The 19880-nt window shown below is 30.9% G+C and overlaps 2 protein-coding genes across 3 annotated transcripts; one reads left to right on the forward strand and one right to left on the reverse strand.

Annotated features, from left to right (window-relative positions):
- Nucleotides 1–1381: 1381 nt before the first annotated feature.
- On the reverse strand, nucleotides 1382–9166 carry LOC127733086 (uncharacterized). 2 transcript variants are annotated; one of them, XM_052242378.1, is made up of 3 exons: nucleotides 9137–9166; nucleotides 5107–5765; nucleotides 1382–4528 (listed from the first exon to the last, which is right to left on the reverse strand). In XM_052242378.1, exons 2-3 carry the CDS (start codon nucleotides 5683–5685, stop codon nucleotides 4238–4240), a joined length of 870 nt encoding a protein of 289 aa, XP_052098338.1. In that variant the 5' UTR covers nucleotides 5686–5765; nucleotides 9137–9166; the 3' UTR covers nucleotides 1382–4237. The 2 variants fall into 2 exon arrangements, with proteins under 2 accessions (XP_052098338.1, XP_052098337.1); XM_052242377.1 differs by lacking the exon at nucleotides 9137–9166 and adding an exon at nucleotides 8875–9008.
- A 31-nt stretch (nucleotides 9167–9197) lies between these two features.
- LOC127733082 (phosphorylated adapter RNA export protein-like) lies at nucleotides 9198–19674 on the forward strand. The gene is made up of 5 exons (XM_052242367.1): nucleotides 9198–9339; nucleotides 13609–14383; nucleotides 15245–15336; nucleotides 17159–17304; nucleotides 18349–19674. The coding sequence occupies exons 1-5, from the start codon at nucleotides 9274–9276 to the stop codon at nucleotides 18581–18583; spliced, it is 1314 nt and encodes a 437-aa protein (XP_052098327.1). The 5' UTR covers nucleotides 9198–9273; the 3' UTR covers nucleotides 18584–19674.
- The last annotated feature ends 206 nt before the right edge of the window (nucleotides 19675–19880 follow it).

The raw sequence follows: 19880 nt of genomic DNA on the forward strand, positions 1-19880 counted from the left end.
CAATTTGTGTAAAGGGCATAACTCTAGAACAGTAAAAGTGACACCACCAAAATTCAATCTTGATCTGTATTTGGTGGTTTTAATCATTGTGTATATTTAAATAACATTTGGTAAAGACAAACTAAAGTTAGAGAACGGAAACGAAAAACACAGCAATACTTCTATTTGTAAAAGGGCATAACTCTAGAACGGTTAAAGTGACGCCACCAAAATTCAAACTTGATCTGTGTATTGTGTAGAAGTTTCATAAAATTTGGTTGAGGCAAACCTAAGTTTGAGAACGGAAACCAATTTCGGGACGTAGGGACAGACGGACGTACAGACGGACAAGGGTAAAACTTAATGCCCCCTTCACTACGGGTGGGGCATAAAAAAATGGAGAATGTGTTCATGGGACACAGATGATGCCCCGGCTTGCATATAATGTTATAAAGAGGCATAACTCGAGAACGGTAAAAGTGACACCACCCAAATTTGAACTTGATCTGAGTTTTGTGGTAATAAGCATTGTGTATAAGTTTCATAACATTTGTTGAGGCAAACTAAATTTAGAGAATGGAAACGAAAAATTCAAAAAATTTTCTGTATATAAAGATGCGTAACTCCAGAATGGTAGAAGTGACACTACCCAAATTGGAACTTGATCTTTGTGGTTAGCATTGTGTATAAGTTTCATGACATTTGGTTGAGGCAAACTAAAGTTGGAGAACAGAAACCAATTTTGGGACTTACGTACGTACGGACAGACAAGGGTAACACTTAATGCTCCCTCCAGTGACGGTGGGGGGCATAAAAAGGCAGACGAGACCAAATGAAGAATAAAAACTTAGTCAAAGAGAGACCAACAAATTCATGGAAAAATAGAAGTACTGAGCAACACCATATGTGATGTGGGGGAGGGGGGAATCAGAGATGATCCTTAATCCTTCTGCACATAGGACACCATGTACAAAATTTGGTGTTAATTCTCATTCGGAGAGGAAAAGAGGACAGGAGTGTGGCTATGCAAATTTGAACATATCAGTGGTTATCTATGACAATATTTTCTACAATGGTCAACCAACCCATGATGGCATCTTAAATTTTCTTAAAGCATCACTTCAACCTTACCACTAGGAACCTTTGCTTCAAAAGCTTCCGTGTAATCAGCAATTCTCTATTAAGTAAATCATGATAGCTCTGAAATATTGTACACTAAACAGGGAGAAATATACTTCACATGCAGGCGCTGCTGAAATTTTGCTACATATAATTTTAAGAAATTGAAAATTCACAATCGGAAAGCTGAAATATTTCTTTGGTTGTAGGGTTTCGATCTCAACCGAAAGTCATTGTCAATTTCTGAATGTAGGCTAATTAAAAGTACAGAAAAACGTGTAAATATATTATATCTGTTTTTAATTCTTCAAAATAGCTACTCCACATTGGATTAGCCTCAGGACAAACTGGTTTTAAGGTCATCAAAGATACAAAATTATAATAAATAAACAATAAGCAACAAGTAAGTTATTCAAAACTTAACTAAAAGAAATTTAAAAGCACTAATGAAAACATTTTAACTGAAAGCATTTTTTTTTTATCAAAGTCAGAATAAAAGTTGTTGTAAAGTACATGTAAATATAATTTAACTATTAATACATTGAGTGTTTTATATTAGAATAATAAGTTGGGACTGATAAATAAATATTTTCCATTTTATCCACATGATCCAAGGTTTCAAAATCAATTCATTCAGATACAGAATTAAATAATGAAAAATCAAATTTATCACTAATTTATGAAATCATGTGCATATAAAGTGGAGCTAAAAACACATATTATCTTTGGATATAATAATGTATTATATATTCAAAACTTCCCAGGAAATATGTATGAATCGTCTTAAATACGTTCTGAACTTTGCTGAGCTTTTTCAAGATTAAAAAACTATAGGATATTATCATATTAAGCTTGTTTCTCAATTAAAAAAATAGTTCATTTGATTTGATAATAAACTATAAGTCATAGAAAGACACAATGACCTGATGAAATAAGTGAAAGCATTTGATATCATGTATGATTTAATCACTGCTAATAATAACAAATATAGAGAGGCATGTGTACCTAAAAGGAGCAAAAAATATGCATTTTCACTTTTATTTGCAATTTCTCAAAAATCTGTCACAGAATTATTTTCAAAAATGATTGCTGTATATATATTTCAGTTTTAAAAATATGAAAATAAAATTAAGTCAACAGATTTGTTTATTTGCAGAAATCAATAAATCTCAACATCTACAGAATGAAAAAAAGCGGTAAAAACTAAGCCTATTGTGGTGACTCTGCAGACATCTAGTTTTTCATTATAACTCATACATCATTCATACTTTACAACATGTACAATAACTGTAAACATCAAATAAATAGTAAAATTCATTTCAAATTAACGGTTTAAACAGTAAAAAATATATGATAACCTCCAGCTACTTCATATCATTAAAACCACAATGTTATCAGAATTAAATTATTAAACATATCATTCAAACAAATATTGGGTTGACAAATTTGTGAGGAAATTACAATTTAAATTGAAAAAAAATGCATATATTTTGCTGGTTGTAAAAGACTGAACTGTAACCTAAGTATGTAAACTTTGCCGTAACAACAAAAATTGATGGAAATAAAGGTTACATCACAAGAATGGAAGGCAAGGCTGTACAATACTACTTAGTTCAGAAACCAATTTCTTTTTAAAAAATGATCTGGCATTTGTCATCAGTTACAATTTAATGAACCTTATATAGTTACCAATAATAAGGCCTCTAATGAGTTTTTTTATTACAATTGTAATTGGTCGCTATAAGAATGAATGTAAGAATACATATAACAACTCAAAAATGCAATAGTGACTGTAAATTCAGAAATTATTGCATGAATTTATTATTGCAATTTTTGAAGAATATACATGTAGACAAAAATGTGAGATTAATTATACATGTATATTGCAATTTCAGGAAAATCTGCAAACAGATATCAGAATGAGAGTTCTTATTATTGCAATAATCACCAGGTCACATATATTTGCATTAATAAAAACCTCACAATAATTTCTGAATTAACAGTATTTCATTATGCAGCATCAAAGCAGTTTTCACTAACAAAATTTAATCACAAGAGTAGAATGGTATTTTTGATTATCATGTGATCACATTTTATGACCATTTTTGATTATATAATTACTAGGTACCTTCAAACACCCAGAAATAGTCTAAATAAGGCTACAGTTGCCAACTTTTTATTCTTCTTGGTTGAACCAGTTTGACACTGGAATTTACTCTACCCAATGTGATTTCATTTGCCAAAACTTTTGTACAATACAACAAGTATATTAATCAAATTATACTGTTCTGAAATGGAAACTTCTCAATTAAATCTTACTTCCTGTTTAGAATTAATGTACCCATAAATGGTTTGTTTACAAAAAGTAGAATTGTCACGAAACATTTTAATGTGAAAAGTTCCTTTTTCCTATTTTAACGGGTTTTTTCTATACATTTGAATCAATTCTTCCCGAATGTGAGGATAAGAAATCAATAGATAATGCCATGAATAAGCAGTATATTAATATTATTGCAAGGTATTATTATCTCTAGTGCTTTCTCTTTCCTTTCTTTAACTCCATCCCATACAAAAACAAGTATGTTCATAAATAATTACTTCACTTTCATGGTTTTTATCATTCAAATTGTATGAAAACTGGTACTTCATGACTAAAGTTGCATCTTTTTGCCTGGTTTTTCAGTCACCTTCTTACTTATACCTGTCTCATAATTTGATTGGCTAGCATTAACTTTTGCTCTTCTTCCACTTGGTAGTAAACAAAGGTTTTATTGATTTTATGGTTCACCTAGCTAGCAAGCATGTAAGCATCATTTCAATATTCTTTGTACACAAGTATATTTTCTGTAATATTCCCATAAAATAGTAATACATTTGTACAAAAATATCATATAATATTTGAAAGAGTTAACTATCTAAATACCTTTACTGGTATAAAACATTCCCCTGTTACAAAGCCATTTTCATAAATTACAAATGATTTAAGAACTAACTAATCAGGTCATATCTCTTAAGTAATTCATTTGCTAAAAAAATCATAATAACAGATCTAGATATAACTCAAGCTGCCATAGGACAATTCTATAACGGAAAGTCTAAAATTTCTGTAGTCAATACATGAAATAACCTATGTCTCAAATTATTGATCTTTAAACCTAATCTCCCTGTCAATTTCTTTAATTCTGTGATCTATAAAGTCTCTTGTAGCAGGAGGGAAGTCTATGTGATTACCCATCAAACAATCAAATGTAAACCAAACATCTGAAGGTCCAGCGAAGGTTTTGTTAATGGTATTTACTTTAAGCAGGTTTTCCACACGTATACTGGATTCTCCACTCAGAAATTTAGAGTAGTTTGTTCCTTTTTGTTTCAGCTGGTTGATGAACTCATTGTTAAGCTTTTCTACATTGCCTCCATTCTGCCTGGCTTCCTATAATGTATGAATGAACAAACAAATGTTTTGAAGCGCTTTGTCATGTTTATAAACACTTGAATATATATACATGTACATGTTTAGGCAATCTGTCAGTAACATTTCTGACACACATTACATAAAAACAACATATATTGTATGCTGCCAAATACCAATCTTTTGCAATATATCCATAAACAGGTTGTACTATTAACATGATTAAATGAAGAACATTTGCTATTTTCAATTCAAATTTTTGTTTGTTTTATCAATATTTTGTGGTTTGTTTTTTCCTTATAATTTAGCACAACAGTATCTAAAGACTGTACAATCACCAGTCAGAATTATCTAAATTTTGTATCATGTTTAGCAAATTCTCATACATGTACAAAAAAAATCCCCTACACACTTGATTAAACTTAAAATAATAATACATGTATGACCAAATATGCATTAGAAAAAATGATTAATATCTGGTAAGGACAATCTTGGTTCCGAATACTGCAGTCAAATTTTGTATGTCATGTTTTCAAACAAAATATGTTTAAACTAAACATTCCTTATCAAAAGTTAATAGTATTAACTGATAACATTACCTTTATTGCAAGACAAAATTCTTTCAGCATTTTTGAAGCATTACCCCAGTAATCTTGACAATAATGCACCCGTTTTAATATAAGACTTTTGGTTCTCACACAGACAGCTAGAAAATCACACCAAGGTAATTTAGAAACACCCATCTGACCTTGTATTTGGGCCATATAATGTCTAGGTATGCCATGTGGAGCATTTTGTCCATACAGTGAGAAGACAGGTGCTTTAAATTCACATAGACCAACTGGTTTCCTAGCATTATCCAAAATAACTGCATCGGGAGATACTCCAACTAAACCTTCTAGGTCATCTCCCTTAACTGGTATCCATAATCCAGTTTCCCTTGTCTGGTTTCCTGTTAAAATCTGGTACATTTCACTAATGATAACTTCCATGTTGATACCATGTTGAGCTGAACTAGATGTCTCTTCTTCCTCTTCTTCTGTGAGGTAATAAACAAGAAAGTCATATGGTTTACCTCGCCCAACACCCAAAGCTTCACCAAAGTTTGATGCTGTCAGCTCAACAGATTTTCTCAACTCAAACCATTCTGATGACCTCTGTTGTACATTAATTTCCATTACAGCAGTTTCACAAAAATATGTATGCTCATATTCGATTCATTCAATGTGTTTGTCTAAGAGGCATATTGCATAGCAAACTGAAAAATACAATAATATTAAATACATGTATGTTAGAAATATTAATTTACATCTTGCAAATATTGCTCTGATATCTAATAGATAAAGGAGAAGGTACATGTATGATAAAGCCCCTATTTTTGTATTATCAATCGACCAAAAAACATCCTTCAGATGTTTATGATGACATTAGTTTGTTAGACATCAGTATAAAAACTTGGTGATTTTGTTTTACATTTTGGCATTAAGCATGTTTAGCATTGTGTTCAGGCTTCCAATTTCTCACATTCATGGCATTTAGTGCAAAACAGCAAAAATTTGTCAAAATAGCCTCGTTTTGATATCTCGTCATTTATTTTTTTGCTACACATGTGTTTTACAAAGACGTTGATGTAGATAAAAAATATCTTTTTGGGTAAAGCTGTTACTCATTGCCATTTTTGGTCAAATATGTAAATTTCGACATGTTTATGACATCATAGTGACATAAATGAGTGACCTTTTTTCACTAAAGTTTCCAGATTATATTAATCTATTCATTCAACACTTTTGGGTATATATTTGTATTATGGCTGCCAGTTTTATTGAAGGAGGAAGCCAGAATACTTGTAGTACTTGTTGACCTTAAACCTTGTTGAGGATAACTTGCAATCCAAAGGTCAATGAAGATCAGAGTCGAACAAAAGCAGAGTCCAAAATAACATCCTCACATTAAACACAAATGCCATACAATTACATCTACAGTACTTCACCTTTATGCCGACTATACTTTTGACATAATTATGGATAATAGACTTTCTAAGTTCTATGCCATATACTGTCACATATGGTTGTTTTGTGCTTACATGACTCAGTCCATTGACTTTCTTTGAAAGTTCTATGAGGTCATTTATAAAAAAAAAACCTTGGTTTTCATCCAACTTTTATAAACAAGGGGGTCGAATTTGATAGTTATATTTTTGTGATTTTTGGTGAAAACTTCTTGCAAAATAAAAGAAAACTGTGAGAAATTAATAAAAAAATAAAATTGTTTTTTTTTTTTTGCTCTGAAAAAAAAAGTCATTAAGGGGGATGTGGAAAGAATCTTCAATCAGATTTCTGCTAAATTTTTAGCCTTTTGAAAACATAAACACAAATTTAAAGTTCCATTACTCCATTATGACTGACCTTATATTTTATATTAATATTTAAAATTGATGAGTTCCAGCGACTGATAAAGCCAGTAGAGAAGAAAGATTGAGGGTGGTACATGAGGAATTTATTCTCATAAGTAACAACATATTACACAAAACTCCTATTTGTCCTATATCCTGCTGTTCTAATCATTTGAATGCATAACAAGAATATAGTATTCCTGTTTTTATTTTAACTTTTTTTTTCATTATTACTATTACAAGGACTTTATCTTGTCGACTATCATGACTATATAACGGGGTAATAATCAGTACTGATCAAGGTTACCAAATAATATCAGCTTGCATTTTATGCAAAAACAGATGCATATGGCAAACTGCTTTTATTTTCATTCTAATACGTTTTTATTTCTAAAAACTGTGTAAAAATTAGCTTTATCGAATAAAGATAAGGAAATGACAATTTTTCTGTTTTTCTGGGTTTTTAAACACTCACTGGGTAGATGCAAGTGCAGGTACATGGCATTATCACTTTATAAAGTTCAATTTTTTAAGTCTTTGATTTCTAGAAAACTTGCTGTTTTCAAACACAGTCATTCAATTAAGAAGTTTCTTCGAATGAATAAAAAAAAAAATTTTTTTTGGTATAGTTCTATCATCTCTATGCTCCTAGCTCTTTGAGTTTGATGTACAAAAAAAAATGTATGAAAATCACTCGTTTATTTTAGGTGACACAAATTTATAATCATTTCTAATTTAGTGAAAGGAAGAGGTTAGGAATTTTTGTGCTTGTTTATTTCAATTACCTCCTTCTCTTCCTACCACAAAAAAGTAAATACAAAAGTATGATATAATTAACATGATTAATGAAAAATGAAAAGGAAATTTCAATCATTTGATAGCTACATGAAGATTCATAAGTGATGGTAATTAACTGGTCTATGTACCTATAAAATTGCCACAAAAGTAATGTGCTATTCATTAAATTTATAAAAGGATTTAAAGTAAGTCTTCACCTTTTTATGGGACTCTTTTAATGTTTAAAAAAAGAATATTACCAAAATGAGTGCAGTGTTAAACATCTGAACATGTTAAATATCTTTTACATAAACTGCAAATTTCTGACAGTAAGTACTACTTGACCAGAGAAAGCTAGTGCCAAACATTGAAGATCAAGTTGCAGACTAGTAGAAATTGCTATTTCTTAGTGTTTGATACAATTTTGACGTGAAAGGAAGGTAATTTTGCCACTGAATATAATTATAATAGAAGAAGAATACACAGCTGTATCTCAAACATTTGTTTCAAGTGTTGACTGGGCCAGTGGGGAATTGATATATATGGTCTGATGGTCATCCCTTAGTCTTCTTCCGATCAACAGTATTATAGAAATTTCCGCCGTGACGTCACCAAGTCACGTAATTTTTCGACTGGTTGGCAATATAATAGAAGCTTAACATTATTATGCTACGAGGTTTCACATGTCATTGCACTATTACATTGATATCCCTGGCAAAAAAGGAGCATCTGTTTGGCTATGCAGGATGTATAATTATTCGAAACCACATTTAGTAAGAATGAGGACAATGAATCCCATGACAAGTGGAGAGAGAGTGCTACTCTCTTCTTGTTTAGAATCATTGTAACAAATCTTTAAGGGTCTGTGATTTGGCCTGTTGCAACTCACAGGGGTTTGTTACAATTTGCCAGGTTTACTATCCATACGAACCCTTTTCGGGGTTCGTATGGATAGTAAACCCGGCAAATTGTAAAAAAACCCTGTGACCTACCTATTGAACTTATTATTAAATTGTTGTTGTCCTGAAGATGCATAAAATACTTGCCACTGGACGTTTTAATAGTAAACAACAATGAATCAATCAAAATTTATTAGGCATATTCCCCATTTGGTGGAAGAAAAACAAAAAAAAGTATTACGAATAGAAGCTTCAAACAGCAAAACATATACAAATTGCATTGAGAAACTATCACATACAAGTAACTAATCTCTGACTGTTTGAGACCTGTGTGTTGGATCTGCAAATATGTATATATATATTGGACAGCCTCAGCAAGTATGTAAAAAAATGCACAACTCCTGTCAAAATCTGGGACACCACAGAATCTCTCCGTCTGTCTAAAAAATATCAAAAATCGGAAAATTATCAAAATCTACAATAAATTACATAAAATGGCTTGGGAATGTGTATAAGTATTATAAATAGTTTAAAGTCAACATAGTAATGATTAACAACTACCTGAACTGTAATGTCAAAAACATTTTTCTTCTTTCGAAAGGAGGAAATAAAGAACTACATCTGGTTCCCGGTTTGATAATACATATGTAAGCCTTTGGTTTTACTGCAAGTTCCAGATTTTAAGAAGGTGTGGAAGCATGGAACAGGACGATTTTGAAGAGGGAGAAATTTTGGATTCTGATGAGGACGAGCAAGAAAATAAGGTTGCAATATGTAGAGACTGAATCGTTTCAAATAATACACACCAAATTTGACAAATTAAGCAAGTTCGTAGACAACAGAAACGTTTATAATACGTTGTCCATCATGCTGATAAATAAATTATATTTAGACAGGGCATAGATGTATGAGATGTCCAAGTACTTGATCCACGAAGAAAATATTATAAACAGAAAATATAAGAATTGATAATTTCTACACGCTTGGTTCAAATAGATATACAGTTCAACTGTTCAAAGTAAAAATGAGGAGATGTGGTATGATTGCCAATGAGACAACTATCCACTACCGTTCAAATGAAGTGGATGTTAGCAATTATAGGCAACTGTACGGTCTTCAACAAAGAAAAACCCATACTGTATAGTCAACTATAAAAGGCCTAGGCTTTTAAAATATGTAACAAATCAATTGAGAAACTAATCAGTCAGGGATGTAGCTCTATAGGGTTATTACAGAAAAATAACATACATTTGTTATTGTGGACTAAAAAATCAAAGAACTGCGATAACATATGTATGTTACATGTTTCAAAGGGACAATATACTTCACTAGTTTAGTTAAAATGCATACAAGTTCTATTGATATTACTATTGTCTTTATGTATACTTAGGCCAAAAAAAAATATATGTCTGTTTAAGGTTACATACTTTAAATAAATAGGGTAGGTAGGTCGGTATTTTCATTTTATTTTTTCATTTTATTTTTTGTGACATGATTTTGAGTCGTGCCGTTTCGACCTGTCTAGGTCCGAGCTGATCATGGGCCAAGTTTACCCGTATTTTTGATGATCAGATTATTTCCCTTGGAAAAAAATGGCGGCAAAGTGTTTATTTCATCACACGAGTTGCGAATTTCCTTAAAACAGCTGTCATATTCACGATTGTGAACATTGGGATGTATCAGGCAATTGATTTATATCATTTGCAACACTAACTTCGCTTTTGACACAAGTTCAGTTTATTTTTCACTTTACGACGGAAATAAAATTACTTAGGGTCGGCGCTCAAAAGTAGGGTAGGTCGGGTAACCGTAAACAGACATATATTTTTTTTGGCCTTAACTATAGAAAGATATAACAGTTCATAGTTTGCCAATTTTGCATAGTACACATGAATTATAGTTATCTCGTACCATTGTAAACTCGTACCAATGTCAACTCGTACCACTAAAAAAAACTCGTACCAATGCAAACTCGTACCACTACTAACTCGTACCACGGTAAATTCATACCATTGTAAACTCGTACCAACTTATTTAAATGCATTCAAATGGTGTTTAATGATGAATATATACTTTAATTTCACTCAATACCTCTTAAGTCTGTAAAATGTATATAATTTGAAATTACAATGACCAATTTGTAGCTAATTTTCCTTGTCTAATTGGATAGAGAAAACCGTGGCAGATTGGCTTTGTTGTCTCCCTTGAATAGACTCTTTTTTAAACTTTTACTGACAACTATTTGACTTAATTTTTAATCATTCCAAATCAGTAACATTGAATAGTATTTTTCTATTGGTTCTAAAAGGAATTTTATTTAATGAAAGAATTTATTTATTGTGTTTTAAAGGTTTAAAATTGTTTATGACCAACAGTTAGAAAGTATGAAATTTATTTTTATACAATATTCAGCACATTTTAGCAGAATATGATCATGCTAATATGATTAAACAAGTTGATTAGTTAATAATCAACCAATAATCACACAATCAAAGGAATTTAATATATGTATAAGCATGGTAATTAAGAAATTACATTCGTATTTTTGTCTAAGTTTTCATTAAAATCTGGTATAAAATTCAAAGATATTTTAATTTTTTGTATAAAGCTTAAAAAAAAAATAATCATAAAAACATTCGTATTTTTGTCTAAGTTTTCATTAAAATCTAGTATAAAATTCAAGTAATTCAACTTTTTTTATTTAGTTTACCAAAAAAAAAAATCATAAAACATTCGTATTTTTGAATATTTTTAATGGTACGAGTTTGCAGTGGTACGAGTTCTGATTGGTACGACTTCCCAGTGGTACGAGTTTACGTTGGTACGAATTAACTTTTTTGGTACGAGTTTACGTGGTACGAGTTAACAATGGTACGAGTTAACTTGCTTCCGTACACATATATGTTATTACAGAAAAAATATGCCTGTAATAACTAAAGGGTGTTATCACAGCTTCTCTATATCACTCCAAAACATTTTCTCAGACATACATCATGCTTAATTACAATGTATTTTAATTTATTGTAAGATATAATGACCAGAGCATGTAATGAGGTTCTGCGCAAGCTTCCCAGTAATTCCCAAGTGTCTCATATAATAGGTTACATTCCTTTAATAACTAAGCTATGTTATTACAACTAATTTTATCCCTTAAAAGCCTTGTCTCATTGATTTACCATGGTTAATCAAAAATGTATTAATTTAATTAGAAAATTATCAAGGCTATGCATTTAGTTTCTGCGCAAAGTCTCAAAGAGTTCCCTAGAGCCCATTATAAATTAAAATATTTTTGATTTATTTAACAAATAACAAACATATGTTATTGCAGATTTAGAAAATTTAAGGAATAAAGAGTAGACAACTCATGAAAGTATCTGTAATAACACACGCGTTATTTTCTGTAATAACCCTATAGAGTTATATCTCTGACTGCTAATGGCCTAATTCAAAACAATTTACCAAAAAAAAATATGACGGACATGAACCAACAACAATCACTGAACTACAGGCTTCTGACTTGGGACAGGCACATATAGAATGTGGCAGGTTAAACTAGTGTTTGGTTTAAGACGATGTCATATTATCATGATTATGACAAATTTGCATTTGCTTATAACATAATACATGTGTAATGTCACAGTAAGAACCGATTGTTCAACATGTTCAATGATGTCATTTATACTTATTGACCTTTGCATCAACTCAAGTAAAAGAGTTTTTCTAGACTTAACAGCAGATTTTTAAAGATTTTCAATTTGATAAAAAAAAAATTTGGTAGCGATCAAAAACAATATTCTAACTTGATCAATGATGTATTGTAAAGATAAAGTTCTATGACATTTGTTTTAATGACAGACAATTAAACATTAAATTATAGAAATGCAGTCAGAGAAATTTAAAAGAAAAGTAATTTTAATTTTTAAGATTTTACTCAAATATTAACAGTCAGGGCACTACATGTACTTAAACAAGTGATTTCAGAATCACTCCCTCGAGTGATTTTGGCTGTGAAATATTAAAAATTTTCACACAGACTTTTTAAAATCACTGAAACAAGTAATTTTAGAAGTTAAAATGTAATCACTTTAATAAATGTTAATAACATTTTCTTGATATTTTTCCCACAAGCTTGATTTTTTTATTGGTAAAAAGACAACAATTCCATTGAAAAAACAACTATGTATATACAGAAATTGTCTTTTGCTTGATAAGCCTGACACTTTTACAGTTTTTTTTAAAATATGCAAAAACTGGAATAGTTTGTAGATCAGGTCATAACCTTGAAGTAGATCATTCTAACTCTAAAGAAAACCAATCAGGTTACTTAATATTGTTGATCTTTGTCTGATAGTAAGAGTAGTTAATGAATTTTTGATTACAGAAAAATTCCCAAGGGTACTTTTAAAAGCTTTAGCGCACTGCACTAACTTACTGCCCAAGCGCACTGGTGAAATTAATATACAAAGAAAAAGGGATAATTGATTTATGTAGGAAAATTATAGAAAAGATATTGAAAATATGGAATATCAATGAAATTAGCATTTGAAGATCAAAGAAAACACTAATATCACTGAAATAAGTGATGATGAAATCACTTGTTTAAGTAGCACCCCTGACTGATTAAGAAAAAAAAAACTTAATATCTAAGGGTAAAAGGGATTTAATTTTACCTCCAAAATAATTGACCTGTACAAGTAAATAAAAAAACACTTGTATGTATAAGTATTACCCTTGGCAGTCAAAGTAAAAAAAAAAATTCTTCGTCTTTCAAATCTTTCAAATATCATGTCAATCATGTCAATAGAGGTTGTTGTAATTGATACAATGTACTATTAACAAGAGTAATTTAACTTCATTTTGAGCATAACTTGTCCACAATAACTTGATTTTTTTTCTTTCTAGCTTATAACAATGTATCATGTATATTGGTTTTTTACTTACTAGATATACAATGTAGCGCTAGAAAGTACATATGTGATTTAGAATTTTCTATGCATTCATTGCATTACTCTGTTTTTGATTTTAATTTGCAGGACAATGAAGAGAGTAAAAAATCTTCATCTGAAGAAGAAGCTAGTGACAAGGAACCTGACCCAGATCCTTTAGATACATATACCGTTATAACACGTCCATCTGATTCTGCAAATAACATGAATAATGCATATCGTCAGAGAAGTACATTGATGAGTAATAGTGACAATGACAATGATTCTTCTGCTACAAGTGACGAAGACACTGATTTGTGGAAATTGAAAAAGTCAAAATATTTTTCTAAAAAGACGGACAATAAAGATGTTCAATTGTCTAGTGTTATAAAGTCACCAATTAGGGCATCGACCAATGGTGTTTCTCAAAATGGAACCGTATCCGGAAGAAATATTAACTTTGGTTCAGGGGAAAAGCGCAAAAGGCAGAATAATGTTTGGGGCTCAGTTCTTACAGAACAATCTTTAACACAGACCATGGGGTCAATAGGGGTGGAAAGGAAAGATCATGTTCTGAACAGTTATAGAAATGTAGAAGCCTATGATTATTTACAAGCCCACGAGGATGATAGATCATTTGACGAAGAAACAAGTAAGAAACCAGAGAGTGTTGACCCATTTCAGAAAGTAATTGACTCTGATAATGAAGAAGATAGTAATAAAAGAGGACATAAGCGTCGTAAAAAGCAGCATAACAAACACCACGATAACCATAGTAATAAAAGACAGAAACGTTACCGTACTTGTAATCCTGACGATAGTGATGAAACTGTAGTTCAAACAATTGTTGAAAATTTGCGTGAAGAAAAACCTTATCTCGTAGGTATGGAAGATTTGATTTAGGCCCAACTGGATGTCTATCCAAGAAGTATTATAATTGTATCATCTGGGATGTGTATCAATATACACATCATGCTTATAGTTAAGGGGATTTAGTTTAAAATTGCTTTAAACCAGGTTTTACCGAAGTTTACCTACTGCAACCTAAAAGTTTGATTAACAAATTAAAATGCATTGATAATATGGAAAAAAAAACAAATAAACAATTCACTATCATCTCACTTATTATGCATGTGCTCCATGATTTTGTGTTGATTGTTTATCTACATAATGTAGGTAGCAATCGATAACCTTTGACACCAGAACCTGAAGGTTAATTAGCAGCCCACATTTTAGATGAACAATCACAGAATGAAATTTTTTTGTCAATTTTACATCATGGATTTGTAAAAAATTTAAAGAACAAGCACAGATGACTTAGTTTAGTATTTAGAATTTTATATGATGCAGTGGTTCAATAATTACCTGAACATTATACAGTGTTTTAATCATATCTCGTTCCATAAACAAAAAAACAAACAAACAAATATTTTATTGCTAATCACAGCGCCCACAAGGAGCAGAATAATCAACATTAATTTCATACTAATGATTACAAGTGATTCAATATGTTCCATATGATCATATGACTTTAAACATGGTGTAAGTAAAGATATGAATAGAACAACTGTAGAAACAGAATGGTTTTTGCAAAAGTAGTAAAGGTGTTTTTGGGTCATTTTCATAATACATCATGTACATGTAATATGTACATGATGTATTATGAAATGAGCCAAAAACAAGTTAATATTTATATATATATTGAAAAAAAAAAAAAAATCTAAGAAATAATTATCCATTTCAGAGCGTATTCTAGGTGTGATTGGAAAAGAAAAAGCAATTGAGTTGATGTATGCTACAGAGGACATAGAAGAAGAGGGTGGTATGAAAACTTTTGTAAGTTTAAACAGTTCAAACTCCAAATGTTTATTGTTAACTCCTCATAAATACTCATTTACAGTCATTTACATATTTTCCACACCATGGCCACCATGAATGTTTTACTTCAAGGCATCATTATCTTGTGTGATTGGAAAAAATAGCAACATTTTTTTCTGCTGCATTAAAAATGTCTGATCTACCTAAATATAAAAATTTCATATTGGCCAAAACTAGGAATTTCCTTTCAGTAAAAATCTAGCATTTTCAATCAGTTATGACTATTAATTATAGATATAATAGAAAAACAAAGGATATGGGGTATCTATCCATGACATAAAATCAGTACATGTACAGTAAAAAACACACAAAAAGTAAAGGAACAGCGCTATTATTGCTCTTCTTCATCTCAAAGATGGCTCCTAGCACCAGTTTGACTATATGATCATTTCAGGACCCTTGACTAGGGGTAAAAGTTTTATTTAGAAATAAAAAAAAATGGAACCTTTTGAAAAATATGTAATTGCATGACAGCTCAACTGATAAATAATATGTGATATGTTTACTTGAACCATTTTATAAAGGGCAGTAATTCCCTTGAGCTAACTTTTATTATTGAAATATAATTTTGGTACCAAAGATTGACTTGTATCTGCATGAAATTAAGAAAACATTGTTAGTGGGGATCTAAAAAAACACTAGTGTAGGCAATTTTTTATTCATTGAAAAAGAAAATAAAAACTTTGATGTGAGGGAATATATGTTCAGACTGATCATTACTTGTAGATAGCTAATGTCCTTGTAATTTCTTCAAAGGAGTTTTATAATCATAGGTGATGTACTTTGACAACAAAGTCAAATAATGTGTTTCCATCCTGTTTTATGAAGTGTAAATTAACTTAAACACAACTATCATTTTCTGACCTAAACAAGTCCAAAATTGTAAATACATGTACGTTTTTATGTCCCCCCTTCGATAGTAGAGGGGCATTATGTTTTTCGGTCTGTGCGTTCCGTTCGTCCGTCTGTCCCGCATCAGGTTTAAGTTTTTGGTCAAGGTAGTTATTGATGAATTTGAAGTCTAATCAACTTGAAACTTAGTGCACATGCATATATATGTTCCCTATGATATGATCTTTCTAATTTTAATGCCAAATTAGAGATTTGACCCCAATTTCACGGTCCACTGAACATAGAAAATGATAGTGCGAGTGGGGCATCCATGTACTATTGACACATTCTTGATATCATATATAAGTATAAATAATTTGACTTCTATAAGTCATAAACAAAGATAGATTTGTGTGTGTCTGATCTATGACTATGTATTATGAGAAAGTTGAAAACTAATAATTTAGTTTACTGTTAAAAACAAGTTCGCATATTTTCATTGGCAGGGTTGTAAATCTGTAGATTTGGCATGTTTGGTGTCTATGATAACAGTAAATAACCAAATGGTCCAATTATCTGTGAAATTGAACCACCTTTATTGTCTCATTGTAGTGTGCTTGCTTGAGTGTGCTAGGTCCCGGTTGTATTCTGGGCAAAGTCACACCAAGCATGCCAAATGCTTAAAGATTTTAAAAAGAAATTAATATATTTATCCACCAACCAAAATGTTGTTCAAGACAGTTTCAGTACTTTTTTCAAACTTGCAAATGTTTTTGTTCTAATATGCATTTAAGGACACACAGATCCAAAGTAAATCAGCTTGTAATTGAAAAGTAATTATATATATAGCTTTATACTGTTGAATGTCACTGAATGAAAATCTGCATCCACACAAATAGCTTTAAATTTACTATAAATTCATTTTATCCTATTTGAAAACAAATTGTAGGATGGCAAAAGAAGAAGAACACCAGGAGGTGTTTATATACAGTTAATTAAACAAGATAAAAACGTTACCAAAGATATGGTGGATGAAATATTTGCGGAAGAACAAAAGAAATATAAAAAGGAATTAAAAGCTGAGTCAAAGAAAAGGTTTGCAATTTTATAGTTTTATTGTTAGTGAGCAGTTATTTTGAATGTTCATTAGACAGTGATAAAATGGAAATTGGAACGATAATTTAGAAGAATTGTTGGATTAAATTTGATTTCTGAATTACCCCTTGATTTATAAAAAAGGAATAAAAATAGAAACTATCCCCTGGTAGCTGTCAGGGGTAATACTTTAATATAAAAGTTATGTTTATTTACTGGAAGATGTTAGGAATATTTACTTGTTTATTTACTGGAAGATGTTAGGAATATTTACTTGTATTAGTAAATTTGTAAGGTTTTAATTTTCTTTTCATCGTGTGAATAATCTCCCCTTAATTTTCTAAAAAAAAAAATCACTTGTACAAGTACAGTATTTTTATTACAACCCCTTAAAATTCTCCAAGTTCTGGAGGTCAGTTTTTTCTGGTTCAACCTTTTATCTTGAGAACTAAACAAAGAAATCTACTAGGAACAGATGTAAAGTAACTGTTCAATGCCTTCAAAATTGCTCCTTGGAGCTTTGTTAATAAAATAGAACTGTTACTTAAATCATTATAGAGTTTTATTGATGATAATAATGCTAATGTCTGTAGCAATCCCATAAAAAAATTTGCCTCCCTGCAATGTCTAAGTACTTTTTTTTCTCATTGTTATCTTTCATTGGACGCTTAAATTCGTGGATTAAGCAATCCACAAAAACCACGAATATTGGTACCCCACGAATAAAAGTACTTTCACAGTATATTGAAATAGCATGATAATGAGAATCTGTAAATCTTTTTTTCTTTGTATTTCCTGAAGGGTATTGACCAGCTTTTGCAGCATTCAGTAAAATGGACAATATGTGTGACAGAAGATGTTAAATCACTTTGTTTTATATTTAAATGGCAAGGATGACACAATCTGCAAGTGACAATATACACGATATATATACACATGAAATGGATAAAAAGCCATTGTCCAATAGAAACCTGGGGATTTTGAATAATGAAGAGGTTTACAAGTATTTAAAGATATTATTGTTAGTTTATATATTTTTTATAGACAAAGGGATAGAAGAAAATTAATGAAAATGCTTCCCCAGAACCGTCTCTTGCATAGTGGTAATAAAGCAAGGAATGAGAGAAAAAATGAAGCAACAAAGGATTTAGACGAAGGAGAAATGGAGACAGGAGATGCAGAAAAGAAATTAAATACAAGTCTTAGAAGTAATGATGAGGACTTTTTGAACCAAGAGGAAGAACAATTGGACATTATTCTTGGAGATGAAATGGCATGAAGAAAAGAAAGTGTTCATTTTTGATTTATAGTTAGCTAGCTCAGCCCAAATCCATAATATGGACCAGTGTGAACTATTGTCATTAATTTGAGCCTGTCATCCATTTTCTGTGCAATTCCAAGAAATTTCTCCTTGGAAACCACTAAAGATAACTAATTTTTCAGAATATTACTTCAGACTTTTTGTTGAGGATGCCCTCAACCAACTTTCATGGGAGACATTTTTGATGAATTGAACATTGGAATAAAAGAAAACTTTTGATTATAATTTCTCAGCAAAGCTTGCAATTTGCAAAACCTAATTTCGGGTAATCAGTCACTTAATAGTCCTCTGGAAATTTTTTATGACTAATCTACTTATGAACACCATTGTTGGTAAAACTGAGTAAATCTGTTCATAATAACACTAGTACTGCACTGCAATGTGCACTGCTTGACATTAAAACTGTCTTATTTTAAAAGGACCATTTTCCCCCAAGGGTGTCTTTCACTACATAGCATGGTGAAAATCATGCATAAGTGCCAGGAGGCAAAATTTTATGTTCCTTAGAACCTCTAGTTATAATTTGTGATGATTTTGTACTGTTTTTTTAGTCTGTTGTATTAAGTATTTTTTTTATATTAGAGAGCAGACTTGTCTATGGTGTTATTGTTGTATACATTTGTAAATTACATAATTATAAATGGATTACAGAGTTCTTGATTTTTAAGGGGTTTTTTTAATAAAGAGTAGAATATGGCATGCTCTACTTTTTGACCTCAAAGTAATATTCAGTCTTTCTGTGTCTGTCCCAATTCAAGAGCCTGTAGTTCAGGGGTTTTTGTTGGTTCATGTCTGTCATATTTGTTTTTCATTAATTGTTTTGTTATAAATTAGGCTGTTAGTTTCATATTTTTCATGTCAGGGCCTTTTATAGCCGACAATACGGTATGGGTTTTTCTCATTGTTGAAGGCCGTATAGTTGCATATAATGACTTGCATCCACTTCATTTGAACTTTGGTGGATAGATGTCTCATTAGGGATCATACGACATCTCTTTATTTTTATATTATTTTTCAAGAAGAAAAGTCTTAAACAGTCAGAGATATAACTCTATCATGTCTATAGGGTTATTACAGAAAAAAACTTGCGTGTTTTATTACAGACACTTTCATGAGTTGTCTACTCTTTATTCCTTAAATTTTCTAAATCTGCAATAACATATGTTTGTTATTTGTAAAATAAATCAAACATATTTTTATTTATAATGGGCTCTAGGGAACTCTTGAGACTTTGCGCAGAAACTAAATGCATAGC

This window comes from Mytilus californianus, unplaced genomic scaffold, assembly GCF_021869535.1.
Source record: "Mytilus californianus isolate M0D057914Y unplaced genomic scaffold, xbMytCali1.0.p SCAF_3, whole genome shotgun sequence".
Taxonomy (NCBI): Eukaryota; Metazoa; Mollusca; class Bivalvia; order Mytilida; family Mytilidae; genus Mytilus; species Mytilus californianus.